This window comes from Brassica rapa, chromosome A01 (assembly GCF_000309985.2).
Source record: "Brassica rapa cultivar Chiifu-401-42 chromosome A01, CAAS_Brap_v3.01, whole genome shotgun sequence".
Taxonomy (NCBI): domain Eukaryota; kingdom Viridiplantae; phylum Streptophyta; class Magnoliopsida; order Brassicales; family Brassicaceae; genus Brassica; species Brassica rapa.
Window position 1 is genome coordinate 13063423 of NC_024795.2, and position 18048 is coordinate 13081470.

An 18048-nucleotide genomic window follows, 5' to 3' on the forward strand; every position below is an offset into this window, starting at 1 on the left:
ATATATTTTTTGATGAAAACCTTATCATATATAAATAATTTGATATTTGATTTAAATTTTTGACAACATAAATTATAATTTATAATATTAATAAAATAGAAAATAATAAATATTCGTAAAATTATTATGTCTCTATGTGCGGACAAAACACCTAGTTTACTATATAAATTAAAAAAGTGATCAGTTTATTATTCGATAAAATAATTTTCAAATATTTTTATAGTTTTAGTAAAAATATAATAAAAATAGATGTAAATTGTCTTACATAGATGTGTTCATGAATTATAATTATTGGCGCGGGGTTATGGACAAAATTTTTGTTTCATCTCAATATTTGCTAGGGTTATTATAATTGTGAATTTTTGTGTTTTGGGTTGATCATTGTATTTTAATGTGAAGATTTATGTCCTTAATCAGCAATTATATCTTGGTATGCTTAACCAAAGAGTGAGGAAGTTGGTTTAGCCGGTTTAGGTAATAACCAAGTCACATGTGTTGCACGTGTGTAGTCTTTGTAAACGACTAAGATAAAGTCGTCTTCCTCCTTTGGCTCTCGTAAGTCGATCTTGATGAGTCTGTTTGTTACGATTCGATTCGTCAACGATCAACGTAAACCTCACACCACTCTCGATCTTTGTCACTCGTTTGAAAGAAACGTGTAAAGAAACGTAAAACAGAGACACGAGAGATTGTTCACCCAGTGTTCGTCCTCGATGTGAGGAGTTACTCACTGGGGCCAGATCAATCCTGGCAATACACTCAGAAGAAGAATCCAAGCTCAATCATGAGCTACAATGGCGATGAGATCAACACTCTCTCTCTCTCACTCGCTTTCTCTCTTTTTCCGTTACAAGAAGATAAGTCAACACTGACTCTATATGCCGTTAAAGATGATCAAACCCTCTATCGCGACTAGAGGGACTTCCCTTGGTTTACGGCTCCCGGTACAAATCAAGTAGCTAAACCGGCCTTCACCTTCTTATATCAATCCGTAAAACCGGATACTGAAGACTTGAATCACAAGGCACTGCACATTCAACACTCCACCTTGATTTAAATCTTCTACAACTCTTGTTCTTCTTTTTCTTTACGTATTGCCAATACTTGGATTTAACCTCTGGCATCATTGACCCTTTTTTCACTGTCAACAGGTCAGTTTGAGCAGCTCCAATGCTGCCTCAAACTTCTGCACTGGTATGCACTTAGTTAGCATATCTGCAGGGTTCCGAGATGTGTGTATCTTCAACACCTCTATCTCACCTTCCTCCACAATGTCTTTGACAAAGCTATACTTCACCGCCATGTGCTTAGTACGTTCATGAAATACTTTGTTCTTTGACAAACTAACAGCTGATTGCGAGTCACACCAGACTGAAACCTTCTGCTGTTCAAAACCCATTTCATATAGTAATCCTTTAATCCATATTGCCTCCTTGATAGCTTCTGACAAGGCAATATACTCAGCCTCTGTTGTAGACAAAGCCACCACTGGTTGAATACTTGACCTCCAACTCACTGTGTTCCCACCAACTGTGAAAACATAACCACTAGTAGACCGTTGTCTATCCAAATCACCAGCAAAATCAGAGTCAGTATAGCCTTGAACTCTGAGATTAGCATCACTTTTAGAGTAAATCAGATTTAGATCAGCTGAGCCTCTCAAATATCTCAACAACCACTTCAGAGCTTCCCAATGCACACTTCCAGGTTTGCTCATGAATCGACTTACCAATCCAAGAGCATAAGCCACATCTGGTCGAGTCCCAACCATAGCGTACATGACACTACCAACGACACTAGAATACGGAATCTTCTCTGTGTCTATGCGCTCATCAGCATATTTTACTGAAGCAAGCTTGAAGTGAGATCCCATTGGTGTAGCAACTGCCTTTGATTCAGTCATTCGAAATCTTTTAAGAACCTTCTGAATATATCCTGATTGGCACAACTTCAAAATACCTTTGCTCTCGATCTCGTTTAATATCAATTCCAAGAATTCGACTTGAAGGCCCCATGTCTTTCATCTCAAATTCACTGCTCAACACATCCTTCAACTTCTGAATTTCAGACTTCCGTTTAGCAGCCAAGAGCATATCATCAACATACAATAAGAGATACACATAATCTTCTGGACCAACCTCCTTGATATACACACACATATCTGAATCACTTCTGGTAAATCCTTGAGACACCAAAAAAGAATTGAACCTCTTGTTCCATTGTCTTGGAGCCTGCTTCAGTCCATACAGCGACTTCTTTAGTAAGCATACTTGATCTTTACCAGGATTCACTTCGAACCCTTCAGGTTGTTCCATGTATAACTCTTGCTCAAGATTCCCATGCAAAAACGCTGTTTTTACATCCATTTGTTCCAACTCCAAATCATGATTCACAACCACTGACATTAGTACTCGAATTGATATGTGTTTCACAACCGGTGCAAACACTTCTTCATAATCAATTCCTTCTCTTTGAGTAAACCCTCTCGCCACAAGTCTTGATTTATGACGCGGATCTTCTACTCCTGGGATTCCAGGCTTCTTCTTATACAACCATCTACAAGATATCACAGTCTTATCCTTTGGTCTGTCAACAATGTCCCACGTATTGTTCTTCTTAAGAGATTCATATTCATCAGCCATAGAACCATTCCACAGAACCCAATCTTTATCCTTCAATGCATCGTGATAGCACCCAGGTTCTTCTTCTTCAATCTCTTCTGCCGCTATTAAAGCACAAGCAATATTAGAGTAATCTGCTAGCCAAACTGGTGGAACTGGTTCTCTCCTCTTACGATCTTTAGCCAACTGATAGTTTGCCAACTCAACTACATCTTCGATCGCAGTACCCTCAACCTCTGAGACTGAGTCATCCTCTTCATGAGGTGTACCAGAAGTAGTAGCTCCACCTTTTTCTGTATTATCTTCTTTCTCAGGCTTGTTCTGAACTATCTCAGGTAGACTATGTTGAATAACATCCTGTTCATCAAGATCAGCTCCTTGAAACTCTTGAACTTGACCGTTAACATCTTTGAACATCTTTTGTTCTTGAAACACCACATTACGACTGATGACACATTTCTCAGTATCAAGAAGCCATATCTTATATCCTTTTGTGCCCTGAGGATAACCAAGAAACACACCCTTTAAAGCTCGAGGCTTTAACTTCCCTTGATCCTGATACACAAAGGCCAAAGACCCAAAACGCTTCATGTGCTGATAGCCAGGTCTTCTTCCCAACCAGATCTCTTCAGGCACATTGTGATCAATCGCTGTACATGGAGAACGATTCACAATGTAAGCAGCCGTTGCAGCAGCCTCAGCCCAAAACTCTTCACCCAAGCCAGATTCACTCAACATACATCGCACCTTCTCCATAACTGTTCTGTTCATTCTCTCAGCAACTCCGTTTTGCTGAGGAGTATAAGTACAAGTTCGATGTCGCTCAATCCCTTGCTTTCTGCAGTATTCATCAAACTTCCGATTGCAAAATTCCAAGCCATTATCTGTTCTCAACACTTTAACCTTCTTGTTAACTTGCTTCTCCACAAGTGCTTTCCACTCACAGAACATATCAAAGGTTTCGTCTTTAGAATTCAGAAACATAAGCCACACCTTTCTAGACTTATCATCAATAATGGACAGGAAGTATTGTTTCCCTGAGAGAGATGATGTAACATTCGGAGATCCCCACAAGTCTGCATGAACATAACCTAGAACATCTTCAGTGTTATGCTTTCCAACGTTGAAGCTCAGTTTCTTGGATTTTCCAAGCACACAATGTTCACAGAAGCTCAAGTCTGTGATCTCTTTCTTCTCAATGAGACCTTTACCGACTAGAGTCTTCAAACTGTTTAGGTTCATGTGACCGAGCCTGCTATGCCAGAGTGCAGTCTTACTTAGCTGAGTTTCTGCATTGTAGCTTTCACTCATCTCAGTTTCACCATCAAGTAAGTACAGTCCATTCTTCAGAATTCCACGCAATGCCAGTTTCTCATTCTTGAAGAAACTTAATGTGCCATCTCCACCTTGATGAGAATACCCCAGTTTGTCTAGAGTACCAGTAGAGATCAGATTTCTTCTGAGATTTGGGACATATCTGACATTCTTGAGTACTTTGATAGTACCACCATTTGTATTAACTCTGACTGTTCCATAGCCTTTTGATTCTACAGTGTGATCATCGCCAAGTAGAATCATCAATGGATCCTTTTCACAAAAGTCAAATAGCCATTCCTTATGAGAAGTCATATGGAATGTACAGCCTGAATCAATAACCCATTGACTCTTTGCGTCCTGATGATCCATGTTAAGCGCTTCTGTGAATACCAACTTCTCAGTTATAACCCCTGCTTCTCCCTGACCATCATTTTCACTCCTCTTCCTTGCATAACAATCCTTCTTGATGTGTCCTTCTTTCTTGCAAAACCAGCAAGTCACCCGAGACTTGGAGTTAGATCTTCCTCGTCCCTTCCCATTCTTAGAGTCTTTATACCCTCTAGAATTTGATCTTCCTCTTTCATTAGTAAACAACGCAGAACCAGAGTCGCGTTCAGACTTTGACTCAGTAACCTCACGTTCCCTAGACCTTGCTGCTGAGATAACCTCCTCAAGAGATAGTGATTCTCTTCCATACTTCAGAGTATGCTTCAGTTGATCAAAGTTTGTAGGTAATGAGGTAAGCAACAGTATCGCTTGAACTTCATCTGACACTTCCACCTGCAAACTTCCTAGCTCTGTAACAATCTTCAAGAAATCATCCACGTTCTGATCTATGCTTTTAGACTCAGCCATCTTGAAGGTGTAAAACTTCAGTTGCAGATGTATACGATTAGGCAAGGAACTTTCCGTATACAGATGATTCAATAGAGCCCAGATCTCAGCCGTAGAAGCATCTGCATTGATCTTACGAAGAACCTTATCACCAAGATTCATCACTATGAGGTTCTTCGCTTTCTCCGATTTCTCAATCTTCGAAGGATCAGGGACATTCTTTACCAGAGGTTCTGATGATGGCTTCTCATCGCCATCAGTCTGTGCTTGTTTCTCTTCGCTCTTTGATAACGGAACTTGCATTTCCAGCTTCGAATCCGTAAGAACCTCCTTCAAGCCGAGATAACCGAGATGCGCCATCATCCTTATCTTCCATAAGGAGAAATCTCCGGTTTCGTCAAAGATTCCGATGATCGGATTCTTCATCGAGTTGATCATTGAGCCTGTGCTCTGATACCACTTTGTTACGATTCGATTCGTCAACGATCAACGTAAACCTCACACCACTCTCGATCTTTGTCACTCGTTTGAAAGAAACGTGTAAAGAAATGTAAAACAGAGACACGAGAGATTGTTCACCCAGTGTTCGTCCTCGATGTGAGGAGTTACTCACTGGGGCCAGATCAATCCTGGCAATACACTCAGAAGAAGAATCCAAGCTCAATCATGAGCTACAATGGCGATGAGATCAACACTCTCTCTCTCACTCGCTTTCTCTCTTTTTCCGTTACAAGAAGATAAGTCAACACTTACTCTATATGCCGTTAAAGATGATCAAACCTTCTATCGCGACTAGAGGGACTTCCCTTGGTTTACGGCTCCCGGTACAAATCAAGTAGCTAAACCGGCCTTCACCTTCTTATATCAATCTGTAAAACCGGATACTGAAGACTTGAATCACAAGGCACTGCACATTCAACACTGTTGTAACAGATCGCAGAGAGAGAGAGAGCACCATTGTAAACCGATGAGAGTTCAAGTTTGAGTTACTTCACTTATAAAAGACTAAACTGTGTTAGTCTTTTTTTACTTTGATAAACCACAGTTGATATCAATCTTAGATTAACTCTTCCATTAAATCGGAACAAGGTCACCGATCTTGGTATAAGGTCGTAGCTATAATAACGGTTTAAATTTTATTCTCCAAGAGAATTTCGATAAACTATGTAAATCAGCTAGTTGGTTACATACGCAAAGAGCTAATGTTCTGAGATAAAGGGTTGTTTCCTTTTGGACAAGTGTGACAAAACTGCTATACCCCCGAGACAAAAATATCTGCAAATTAACAACTAATTATATCAATAAACCAAGAACCATATAGCATCAATTGGTTGTACTGCACTTGAACATACATGAAATCAAACCACATGAAAATTGAACTACGGCCTAGAATGGCTACACTTTTAAAATCAGCAAAACGTAAATGAAAACGACTATATCATGTTTTTAGGGGTAATATAACCAAAGAAACAAATAGAAACAAGGAATAAATCTCACATTCTCAGAACAGAAATTACAAATTTTGGCAAGAAAAATATTTGTATAAAAAGAGATTATTAAAGGTCACGAAGGTGGAGGAGATTAAAGGGAGTAACGTATTTGGAGTCTCCGTTGAGTAATTTGTCAGCGATGATGAGATTAGCAGCTTCGCTAGGATGGTACGGGTCCCAAAACACATGCTTTGACCGGTCCGTACAAAGGCTTGAGGTTGGTCCACATGGCAATATCCCGGCCAATCTCCCTCCCGTCCCACAGCACGCCTCACTCGATGTCTTAAACCCTATTATCATTTTTTCACAATAACTATTTCAAAATTAATTCAAGAAAATGTGTCTATATACACAGTAAAAATAACATAATTAAAACGCAACCTAAAAAAAGGCCAAAACCACGATAAAATATCCCTACTAAAAGTAGTAATTTGAATTCCTGATATATATATATACTACCCAAGTTATTACTTCATTTCAAAACTGCACTGAGGATAATATCAGATATTAGAAATTTACAATTTGATAGAAAACCACAAAATAGAAAAATACGACGATAACGTGAATTGCAAAAATGGTAAAATATTATTTTTAGAGTAAAAGAACCGAAACATCCAAGTGTGCACTCGCTGTTTAAAAACCCATGGGCCACTAATATCCATACCGTATTCTTTGTAGTTGACAATAAGGTCCATAACTAGATCATAGACGTTTGCATACACGAAGTGTGCGTCTTTAAGACTATCTTTCAGTTCCACCATCAAGAGATCTTTGAGACGAGCATTGTACTGAAGAGCCAACTTGTTTGCCAAATCAACACATTGTTTATCCTTTAGCTGATTGATTGATTTCTGGTACGGTATACATCCGATTGGAGCTACATTCCCGACCACAAATTTACGAGCGTCCAATGCATATAATCTCTAAATTTTTATCACAAAAACATATATATTCTAATTAGCATCAATAACGATTATAATTACTTTTTTTTAATAATCTATCTAACATACCTTGAGTTGATCACGAAGATGGCTAATCATGTCCTCAACAAAAGCTTCAGGAGTTTGTGTTAATCTAGCTTGAGCCGCAACAAAAGGGACTAAATAGTTGTTGAGAAAATCGTTTGAGCCAATTACTATGGAGAATAAAGATTTCTTTATGTAATCTCTGGCCTTATCTTCACCCAAAAGCTTATCAAATTGCTTCCTTGTAATACTAAAGTAATCAACTTGTATATCCATTCCTAACCGATTAACCTAAAAAATCGTAATTTGAACCTTTAGGTTTAGGTATATACAAAAATCTACTGCATGTCTATGTACACAGTCAAGCAAATAATTTGAGTTGAAAAACATTTTTAAACACATATTTATAAAATTAATCTAACCGGTTTTAAAGTAAACTTTTCCATCCAATCAAACGGTTGTCACATGAAATATACGATAAATACGTGTGCATGAAGGCTAAAAGACTTACAAATACACTTCCAGTAGCATTGAGAATTCCACCACCACCTGATGCGTAATTCACACCATTTAACAATGCTTCACCATTTGCATTTGGTGCTAGATATGGAACTGCATAATTTGGTTGCCCTAGCTTTTCTCCTACAGACAACAAAACATAGTTAAAACAAAAGCATTAGCATAATCATTACAAAAATGAGAATGATTTATATATTCCGAAATTATGGTTTTGCTAAATTACCAACGATGTCAGCTATAGTGCGACCGTTAGTAAACCGGCCGGTTGGATTCCCACGAGATGGTTTGAAATCGATTCCATTAGGAGGACTATTGGCTCTAGACAGTGTTTGCAAGTAATTGTTGTTCCCTGCGTCCACTAGCGAATCGCCAAAAACGAAGGACGCGGCTAAGGCGTTTTGATCTCCTGCAGTAACTACTCTTCTTGATCCAAAGAAGAACAATATGAAGAAAGGGACGAAGACACTAGTTTTGTTCATTGTCATGAAATGGTTTCCGAAGTTCTGACTTTTGTGTGTTTTGGTGTTCTTTGACAAAGAAGAGTTTATATAGATAACTCTTCTGACTGGTTAAGAAGGTAGGAGAAGCAACCTTTATGTGTTCGGTTTAGAACTGGGTTGTTTAACAAACAAAAAGCTTTCTTCATGGTCAACATGTTCCCAAATTTTAAATTTTTTTATTACATAATATACAGAAAGTTAGGACACCAAATATTTGTTGTGTTTTATGGTTTGAAAAGTTTGAAAATCGAAGACCATTGTTTTGGTATTTACTCTTAGCTCTATTACATCATCATGCTTCTATATTATGATTATTATCACTTGTTATTTTAAAAATCTTAGCTGGAATATAAAATAGAAAATACTAAAAGTCTCGTATGGGCTTATCATTATTGGGCTGATAAATTACGTGGAACTATGTTTTCTGTTTCGATTGCCATCAGAATCAACACCGAGGATATTAAAATGCTTTTATAAGAACTAAAAAATTGTTAAATTTATCGCCACTGCCAAAGATTGAGCCCGGATCACCCGAGTGACAGGCGAAATATTTACCACTATACTACAACTTCTTTGACTGTTTAACACTGAAGTTTTTATTTATCAAATTATCAGCCATTATCCTAATAATATCACAAGATCTTATAAAGTTAAGTTATAAAATTTTTGATTAAAAAACATCTTATTGCGTTCTATGTATAGTGTTCAGAATTAAAACCGTGCATTTCGGAAGTAATCTCTATGAATACGACATACGAGGTATGTACTATATAGGTAGCTTGTATAATTAGTAGTGTTGAAGCCTTTTAGTGTTTGAGCAAACTGATTAATAACTATCAACTTTAAACTAGCAATAACATACTGAAAAAGAGAGAAGGAAACGTAAAACGTAAAACAGTATTAATAATCAAATGACCAAAAACGCATGTTCTTCCCATAATACGAACTTTCTCTTCTGCTTCAGCTAATATTTTCCTATGGCCATCTACAACAAGACACCAAAACACCAAATTTAGTGGGATTTCATCTTCAACAAGACACCAAATTTGACACTATCCCACCAAATTTGGTGTAATGTGAATAGTGTTACACTAAATTTGGTGTAATACTATTCATCACACCAAATCTTTATAATACATATTTTAACATGTTTCATTTAAAAATATAGCTTAATTACTATCAAATTTGTAATTAAACATAAATATATTGTATTATTTTTATTTTAAAATTTTTCACATTTGGTGTAATAATATTCATCACACAAAATTTCTAAAATACATTTTAATATGTTTCATTTAATAGTATAGATCAATTACTATAAAATTTGTAATTAAACATAAATAATATAATATTATTTGCATTTTTAATTTATTTTCATATAATTAAAATTTTAATTTTATTATTATATTCATAAATTAGTAAATAACTATTACTATTTATCACTTACAAATAATAAAATATAAATATAATCTAGATGTAACATAATTATTATTTATCAATTACAAATAATAGAAATATAAAGGTTTTAAAAATGAAAACATCAAATAATATATAATATTGTTTTTGGTGTAAGATTCGGTGTTATTGTTGGAGATGACAAAAAAAAATTGACACCAAAACACCAAATTTGGTGTAATTTCAACCAAATTTGGTGTCATTGTTGGAGATGCCATAAGTTACTTCTCTAAATGTTGTGTTGAGATTCCATCAATCAGTGCAATAATCGAACTTAGAGAGCAGATGTATATATCATCAAAAAGCAATATCTCATCGATACAGTGACGGTTTGAACAGAAAATAATCTTGATTTGCATTACACACCACTCGAGTACACATGAACCATTCGGTTCCAATCACCACGTTCTTCTTGCTTCTTCCTATGCTCGCATCAACACTAGACACTTAAAGCCTCTACCTTCCACCTAGTATTTGATAAAATTAATAGCATATTATTGTGTTGTTCAAAAAAAGAAAAAAAGAAGAGAATTGTTGTAATCCTAAGAGATTGGAATCTGTAAATTCTTATTTTATTACTCAATTATAAAGTGCCCTTATATATGAGAGTTACAAAGAGATAAAGGGAAAGACATAAATATGGAAAGTAAACAAATATAAATAAAAATAAAATAGGGTTTCCTTTTCTCTAACTAGGTAAACCGTCTCTCTCTCTCCTGCTGCGGCCGCCTCTCTCTCTCTAGGTATTGGGCCGGTTATGGACTGGACCGATTATGGACATCCATCATATGATTTATAATACTTCCCCTTGGATGCCATAACCATACAGGGATCGTATACGCTTTGGATGTTGCCTCATTAAAACCTTACCAGGAAAACCCAGTGGGACAAAACCATGGTGACGGAAAAAGAGTACAACACGTATACTCCCCCTGTTCTGATCATCACTGAAGATCCTTCAGTCTACACATCCCAATCTGATGTGTGAGCTTCCTGAACGTGCAGGTCGGAAGTGCTTTAGTGAACAGGTCGACTAAGTTGTCACTGGAACGTACTTGGACCACTTGGACCTCTCCAGCCTTTTGCAACTCGTGTGTAAAGAAGAACTTTGGAAAAATATGCTTTGTCCTGTCTCCTTTGATGTAGACATCTTTGAGCTGAGCAATGCATGCTGCATTGTCCTCATACATCACGGTTGGTTTCTTGCACTCGGCCATCCCACAATCGGCTCGGACATGTTGGTCATCGACCTCAACCAGACACATTTGCGGCTGGCCTCATGTATGGCTAAGATCTCTGAATGGTTCGAAGATGTGGCCGCGATCGTCTGCTTCATGGAACGCCATGATATGGTCGTACCTCCATGTGTAAAGACATATCCTGTCTGTGATCGAGCATTGTGTGAATCTGATAGAAAGCCTGCATCAGCAAAGCCAACTAAACCATCTTTGTTATGGTTAGTATAAAATAGATCCAAGTCTTTCGTTCCTTGCAGGTAACGAAGAATATATTTAATCTCGTTCTAGTGCCATTGGGTCGGACAGGAGCTAAAACTAGACAGTAGGTTCACGGCAAAGGATATATCAGGCCGTGTGTGAGTTGCCAAATACATTAAAGCTCCTATGGCACTGAGATATGGCACTTCGGGACCAAGGACATCCTCATCGTCCATCTTGGGACGGAAGGGATCAGTGTCCATGTAATAGCCCTCACAAGCAGATATGATTTTGGTCGAGAAAATTCTTTAAGATCAGTTTGAAGATTGATCGATCAGAATTTACATAAAATCGACACGGTGAATTAATCTCGACGGGGCTGTCTTTTGGTCGAAAAACCATCTCTTGATGGTTCTGGTCGAGTGTTAATTATTATTGTCGATTTTTATTCGTTCTGGGCGAGTTTATTCAGAGAAGGACGAGATTCGAATGATGAAAAATATTTAGTCGAAACAGTCCGAAAAATATCGACAAAACTCTGAAAATTATTTCTGAACAGTCACATGCTTTGCACCTTCTAGCCTACTTGCTTCCTCAGTAATTAGGTCACATGACCTGCACCTACTTACTTGCCTACTTGCTCATTAATTCAGTCACATGATTGTCACCAGCTGCTTGCAGCTTTCTTCTTGGGAGGGAAAGGACAGCAGCTTGCTGTTGGAAGTGCTGAAGCTGCTCTCCACATGTCCTTTCTCAGCCTTGCTTTGTGCTGAGTGAAACCCTCACCTGAAGCAACTTCTTATGTTATAAAACACCATCTTCTCTTCTCTGGACGTTCATAACCTGCAAGAAAAACCAGAGAAAAATTCAGAGAGAAAGAGAGAAAGAAGAGAGAAAAATTTGTGAGAAAAACTAGTTGAAAAATTCAGAAAAAAATTCAGAGAAGAAAATTGAGCATGGACAAACCTTTCTCACCATCCTGTGAATTTATCCAGTGTGTTCTGGTGTGGTTAAGAGCTGAAGGCTTGGTGTCCAAGAGTTTAGAATCACCCATGTTCTTCAGCCTTTGATTTTGATTGGTAAGATGGTTGTGGATCAGTTTCTGTGAGAAGTTTTGTTGGTTTGCCTACACTGGAGATAAATTCTGAATAAATCCAACCATGGATTCTTGTGGTGTTGATCAGGTTAATTCGTGGTTAGCTTGAAGAGAGACAACCAGTCAAGTTTAATTAGTTGAGTAAAACCGGTAAGTTTCAGCTTCTTGATTCAGCCATGTTTTGATGAGAACCAATTGCTGTATGTTGGTTAACCTGTCAGGATCAGTTGTCTAAGGTCTTGTTCTCTTCAGTCTTGGTTGGTTTATGATTTAATCAGTCTCATAGAACCAGTAGACGAACTGATTAGAATTATGGGAATTAAACCGAACTGATTTGATCTTGTTTAGAACTGAATTGAGCTGAGTATGTTCTGATCTGATCTGAGCCGAGCTGTCTATGGTCTGAAATTGTCTTGAACTGATGTCGTCTGAGTATAACCGAGTTAAGCTGTTGGGAACTGATTAGAACCGGAGTTAGCTGAGCATGAACTAAGCTGATATGAACCGAGTTAAATTGTTAAAGCTTGAACCGAGCTGAACATGGTATCAATCTGTCTTGAACCGAACTGATATGAGAGAACTGAACTGAAATGTTATGAACTGAGTTGAGTTTCTTCTTGAACCAGACTAGTGAACCTTATGTTCCAACTGTTATGTTTTGAATTCAGATGGCCAAGGAGAGTATTCGGATCATCCGGATCCTTGTGATGGTTCTGAACCGAGAATGATCCAGAAGTGAAGTGTGATTAGCTTGAGCTCGAGTCTAGTCTTCCTTAGCCAATCTCATGGATTTAAAGGTGAGTCTAGATAGATGATGAATGAATTATGAATGAGTATGCGTGATTGCATTAAGGGATAATCATTGATTAATTAAGGATTAATCATGAATTAATTAAGGATTAATCATGAATTAATTAAGGAGTAATTATGGTTGATTGATTAAGTATTATTCCTTGATCTATATTTATATATGAAGTATTTATCTAGTTTAAATACTTAAGAATTAATAAGAATAATTCTTTGAGGTTATCCCGAGCCTTATTACTTGTTCTCAAGTACTAATATATATTATTCTATGAATAAGTGTGAATCATGTGAAGTCTTATTGTATACTCACTCTCCCGAAAGTCCCGCATTGCCGTGAATTGGTCCTGCGATATGGATCAAGGTCATGAAGACACGATGATGGGGTCGCACCCTGGAGGCCGTGTAACTGCATGCAGCGTTGGATGTTCTATCTTGGAATATCTGATGGAGATGATGGTTATATTTATTCCCCGTTAGGCTCGGTTAGCCTTGGTGGGTTTCCGGGTTTAGCATATATATATATATTAAGAGTATGAGTGATTGGCGGGTATCGTGGAGGTGATGTTTAAGATAGATTCACATGGATGGATTGACAGGCCTTATAATTATATTAATTATGGAATATAATTCCACTGCATTCAAATGGTGTCGCTTGCTCGGGATACTATTGATATGTGTTTGGGTGTGGGATTAGACTCACTGAGAAAACTAGTTACTCATGACTCATTTGATATGCAGGTAACCAGTAGGTGGGAGACCTTTACTCTAGGACAGGAAGGAACGACATTAGCCAGCGGTAGTTTTATTATCCTTGCAAAGTCATTTTGATATATCTTATGAATAAGATTTGTAGACCGAAAACTTCGAGGTTAATTTATAACAAATTTTGTAAGATGATTTTGAATGATATATAAATAATGTTTTTTTTAAAGTACGGGTTCCATATGATATTAGTCCTTGTCCGGACGAACTAACTATCAGGTATTACTTTCTCGGGTTGAAAAGCCTAGAGTGGTATCTGATAGGAGCGTTGGTGTTCTTTGATTGTTGATCTAAGGCGATCAGAAGTATTCTGAGAACCTCAGATCGACCATCGAGGAACATCGACCGTGTTATTTCCGGTCATCTATGATCGGAGGTGTCACAGTCCAGGCCTAGAGATCACGACCATGGGGCTAGACAAAGGGTGTGAGTCGGCCATGTTAAACCTCTTGAGTACTTTTTCTGTATATGCCATTTGATGCAAAAAGATTCCATCTTTTATGTACTCAAGTTGTAATCCCAAACAAAATTTTGTTTTCCCAAGATCTTTCATCTAGAATTCTTTCTTTAGATATTCAACTGTTTGGGAAATCTCTCCAGAGGTTCCTAGGATATTTTAGATCATTAACATATGCTTGTATACTTTAGTTCTCGAGAACCTGTTGCATTTGACAACTCAATACCCTCTGGAAATTTTATATATATCTCATTATCCAGTGGACCATACAAGTAGGCGGTTTCTACATCCTTTAACCGCAAGTCTATTTTTTCTTCTTTTATGGCCAGACTTGTTAGGAATCTAAATGTTTGTTGTATCCACCATAGGGGAGTATGTCTCCTCATAATTGATTCCTGGTCTTTGTGGAATCCTTGTGCATATGGCCGTGCCTTATATCTTGCTATCTCGCCATGTATCATTTCTTTCACAAAGACTCATTTTTGTCCAACTGGTTTCACATCTAGAGGTGTCCGAACTATGGGACCAAAACCTCTCTTTTCTTAATGAACTTAACTCCACGTCCCCTTTACATTTGATCTAATATGATTTGTTGAGTGCACTCATGTATGGACGTGGGTTCATGATCTTCATTCATTTCATAATCTCAAGTACTACACTGCATGCAAATATATCATCAATGTCGACATTCTTTCTCTTGTTCCAATTGTGTCCCGGACATGACATAACTTATTGAGGTTTCATTATCACCTTCAGTACCCTGAAGCTTGGCGTCCCAAGCCTCATTGTTAGGCACCTTAGGTACAACCATGTTTATGGTTTCCTCATCCACGGTCGTGGCTTTTAAGTTTGTCTATCTTAGGATCGACCATGTCTAGGATTCCCTCGTCCACGGATTTATTAGCACATTTCTTTAATATCCGAGAGATCTTATCTTTGGAACTTATTGGTCTACCACGTTTCAAAAGTGCCTTAGACTCAGTAGCAACTTGATTGTGTCCTTCTTGAACATCAATTCGAATTTGGTGCATTTACAGCTGGTATATATGACTTAGTCATTCTATTCGGGTTAGTAACGGAATCTGGCAATTGTTTAAGCTAGTATTTGTATAATCTTTTGGACTTCTAAATCTCATTCTTGAGTCCGAGGATCTTGCCAATATAAGGATGTATGATTCCATTTTATTTCTTTTACTCTTTTACCAGCTTATTACTTTCTCCCCCTAATCCGTGTACCTGGCCTCAAACTGATCACTCATATTTGGCTCAAGGTACTTAATAATCGTGGGAGAATCATATCCAACATATATCCCCATCCTCCTTTGAGGTCCCATCTTTGTTCTCTGTGGTGGAGCAATTGGAACATAAATGGCACAGCCGATTATCTTAAGATGGGATATGTCTGGCTCATGACCCGTAAGCAATTGTAATGGAAAATATTTATGTTCACTTGATGGCCTGATGCGTATGAGCTCGGCCGCGTGAAGGACGGCGTGTCCCCATGCTGAGACCGGAAGTCTCGACCTCATGAGTAATGATCGAGCTATGAGCTGTATGCGTTTTATAAATGATTCGGCCAAGCCGTTCTGTGTATGTACATGTGCCACAGAGTGGTCCACACTTACCCCCATGGACATACAGTAATCATTAATCGCTTGGGAAGTGAATTCACCAGCATTTTCAAGACGTATAGTCTTTAAAGAGAAATCTTGAAAATGAGCTCGTAATCGAATTATCTGAGCAAGCAACCTAGCAAATGCCTGGTTGCGGGATGACAGGAGACAGACATGCAACCATCTAGTGGGCGCATCAATGATGACCATGAAATATCGAAATGTCCCACAAGGTGGGTGTATTGGTCCACAGATGTCTCCTTGAATTCTTTCCAGAAAGTTTATAGTCTCCTTAGTGACTTTAACTAGTGATGGCCTAGAAATGAGTTTCCCTTGGGAACAAGCAACACAAGATATGTGCTTAGGGATGATTCTTTTCTCTTTAAGGGAATGGCCGTTTGAGTTCAGGATCAGTTTACGCATCGTGGTCGAACCAGGATGGCCAAGCCAGTCGTGCCATAGAGTGAAATTGTCGATTGCCTATTTATTAAAAGTGGCATTGGCCTCGATCATACTGACTTTAGCATGGTAAAGACCAGTAGATAGTGCGGGTATGGATTCTAAAACTTTCTTATGACATTGGGCGAGATCAATGATCTGGAGGAACTCTTTGTTTCCTTCGCCATTGGTTTCAATATGAAATCCATTCATTCGAATGTCTTTACAGCTTAATAGACTTTTCTTAGAGTTGAGTGAATACAAAACATCTGATATCTCAAGATGTGTACCCATAGGCAACAGGATATTGGCCTGGCCGTGATCCTTTATGAGACTAGCTATACCCGCAACGGTTGAGATGTTGGCATTTTTAAGGGTTAGGTTTATGAAGTATCTCTTGTCTTTTAAGATCGTGTGGCTTGACCCACTGTCCACAATGAGTACATCCTTTTTCTCGTTCATTTATAAAATAAGATTCAAAAGGATGCTACTTAGAGACTTCATTTATAAAATTATTCATTTATTATTAAGTTTTAAAATAAGTTCAAAGAAATAACAACATAGAAATGAAAAACACCAAAGCACAGAACACAAAAATTAGATTACAAATGTCGAAATCATACTTCAGTCTTTAAGACAATCTGAAGTCATTATCTTGGTAAGTCATATGGGCTTCAGGATTCTTCCCTTTCAAACTCTCTTGATAAAGGTCAACTAGATGCTTGGGAGTCCTACAAGTCTTAGCCCAATGATTGCCCATACCACATCTATGGCACACTGATTTGCTTGGGTTGGTCGAGTGTTGAGGTTTGAATGAAGATCCACGGCCGCGACCATGACCTCTTCCAAATGAGCCACGGTCTCGCCCATGGTCTCGACCATGTTGATTCCCTTGCCCGCAGCCAAAGGAGCTTCGGCCACGGCCACGTCCGTTTCTATTTCCTCGACCACGGCCATGATGACCGTTTCCTTGGACGTGATGGGACTCTTTATTATCCTTTGTAGCGTGTGCCTCAGGTGGTGGTGCTGAGCCAGGAGGTCTCATCTCACTGTTTCTCATTAATAATTCATTGTTCTGCTCAGCGAGCAAGAGACAAGAAATAAGATCAGCATAGGTCTTGAAACCTTTATCACGACACTGTTGTTGTAACAGCACATTGCTTGTGTGGAAAGTGGAAAAGGTTTTCTCAAGCATATCCTGATCCGTAATACTTTCACCACACAGTTTCAGTTTTGAAACAATCTTAAACAGTGCCGAGTTATACTCGTCCACGGAATTATAATCCTGGATTCTGAGATCCCTCCAATCAGACCGAGCCTTAGGTAAAATCACTGTTCTCTGGTGATCATATCTAGATTTCAATTCGTTCCAAAGATCTAATGGATTCTCAATGGTTAGATACTGATCCTTGAGACTCTCAGCTAGATGATGGCGAATGATCAAGATGGCATTGTAACGATCTTTCTCACTAGCATTATTGTCCTCGGTGATACACTCACCGAGTCCCTTGGATTTAAGGATGATCTTAGCATCAAGCGCCCATTGAAGGTAATTATCTCCAAAGAGATTTAGGGCAGCAAAATCCAAGTTGTTGATTTTCGACATCTTTAGATTAGTAGATTGTTGAAACCGGACCACCAAAGAATGAACCTCGAGCTGGACTGGACGCGAGCTGACTGAGAACAGATTGGGGCTGAGGTCGCGAGCATCTGATCGGGGATGCGAGCTGTTTGCTGT

The 18048-nt window shown here is 38.2% G+C and overlaps 2 protein-coding genes across 2 annotated transcripts; both read right to left on the reverse strand.

Annotated features, from left to right (window-relative positions):
- Positions 1 to 6090: 6090 nt before the first annotated feature.
- On the reverse strand, positions 6091 to 10501 carry LOC103827999 (GDSL esterase/lipase At3g50400). Its single transcript, XM_009103573.2, has 5 exons — positions 7970 to 10501; positions 7739 to 7869; positions 7273 to 7518; positions 6927 to 7185; positions 6091 to 6552 (listed from the first exon to the last, which is right to left on the reverse strand). Exons 1-5 carry the CDS (start codon positions 8229 to 8231, stop codon positions 6329 to 6331), a joined length of 1122 nt encoding a protein of 373 aa, XP_009101821.1. The 5' UTR covers positions 8232 to 10501; the 3' UTR covers positions 6091 to 6328.
- A 6440-nt stretch (positions 10502 to 16941) lies between these two features.
- On the reverse strand, positions 16942 to 17916 carry LOC103828570. The gene has a single exon (XM_033275481.1). The coding sequence runs from the start codon at positions 17914 to 17916 to the stop codon at positions 16942 to 16944; it is 975 nt and encodes a 324-aa protein (XP_033131372.1).
- Positions 17917 to 18048: the final 132 nt, after the last annotated feature.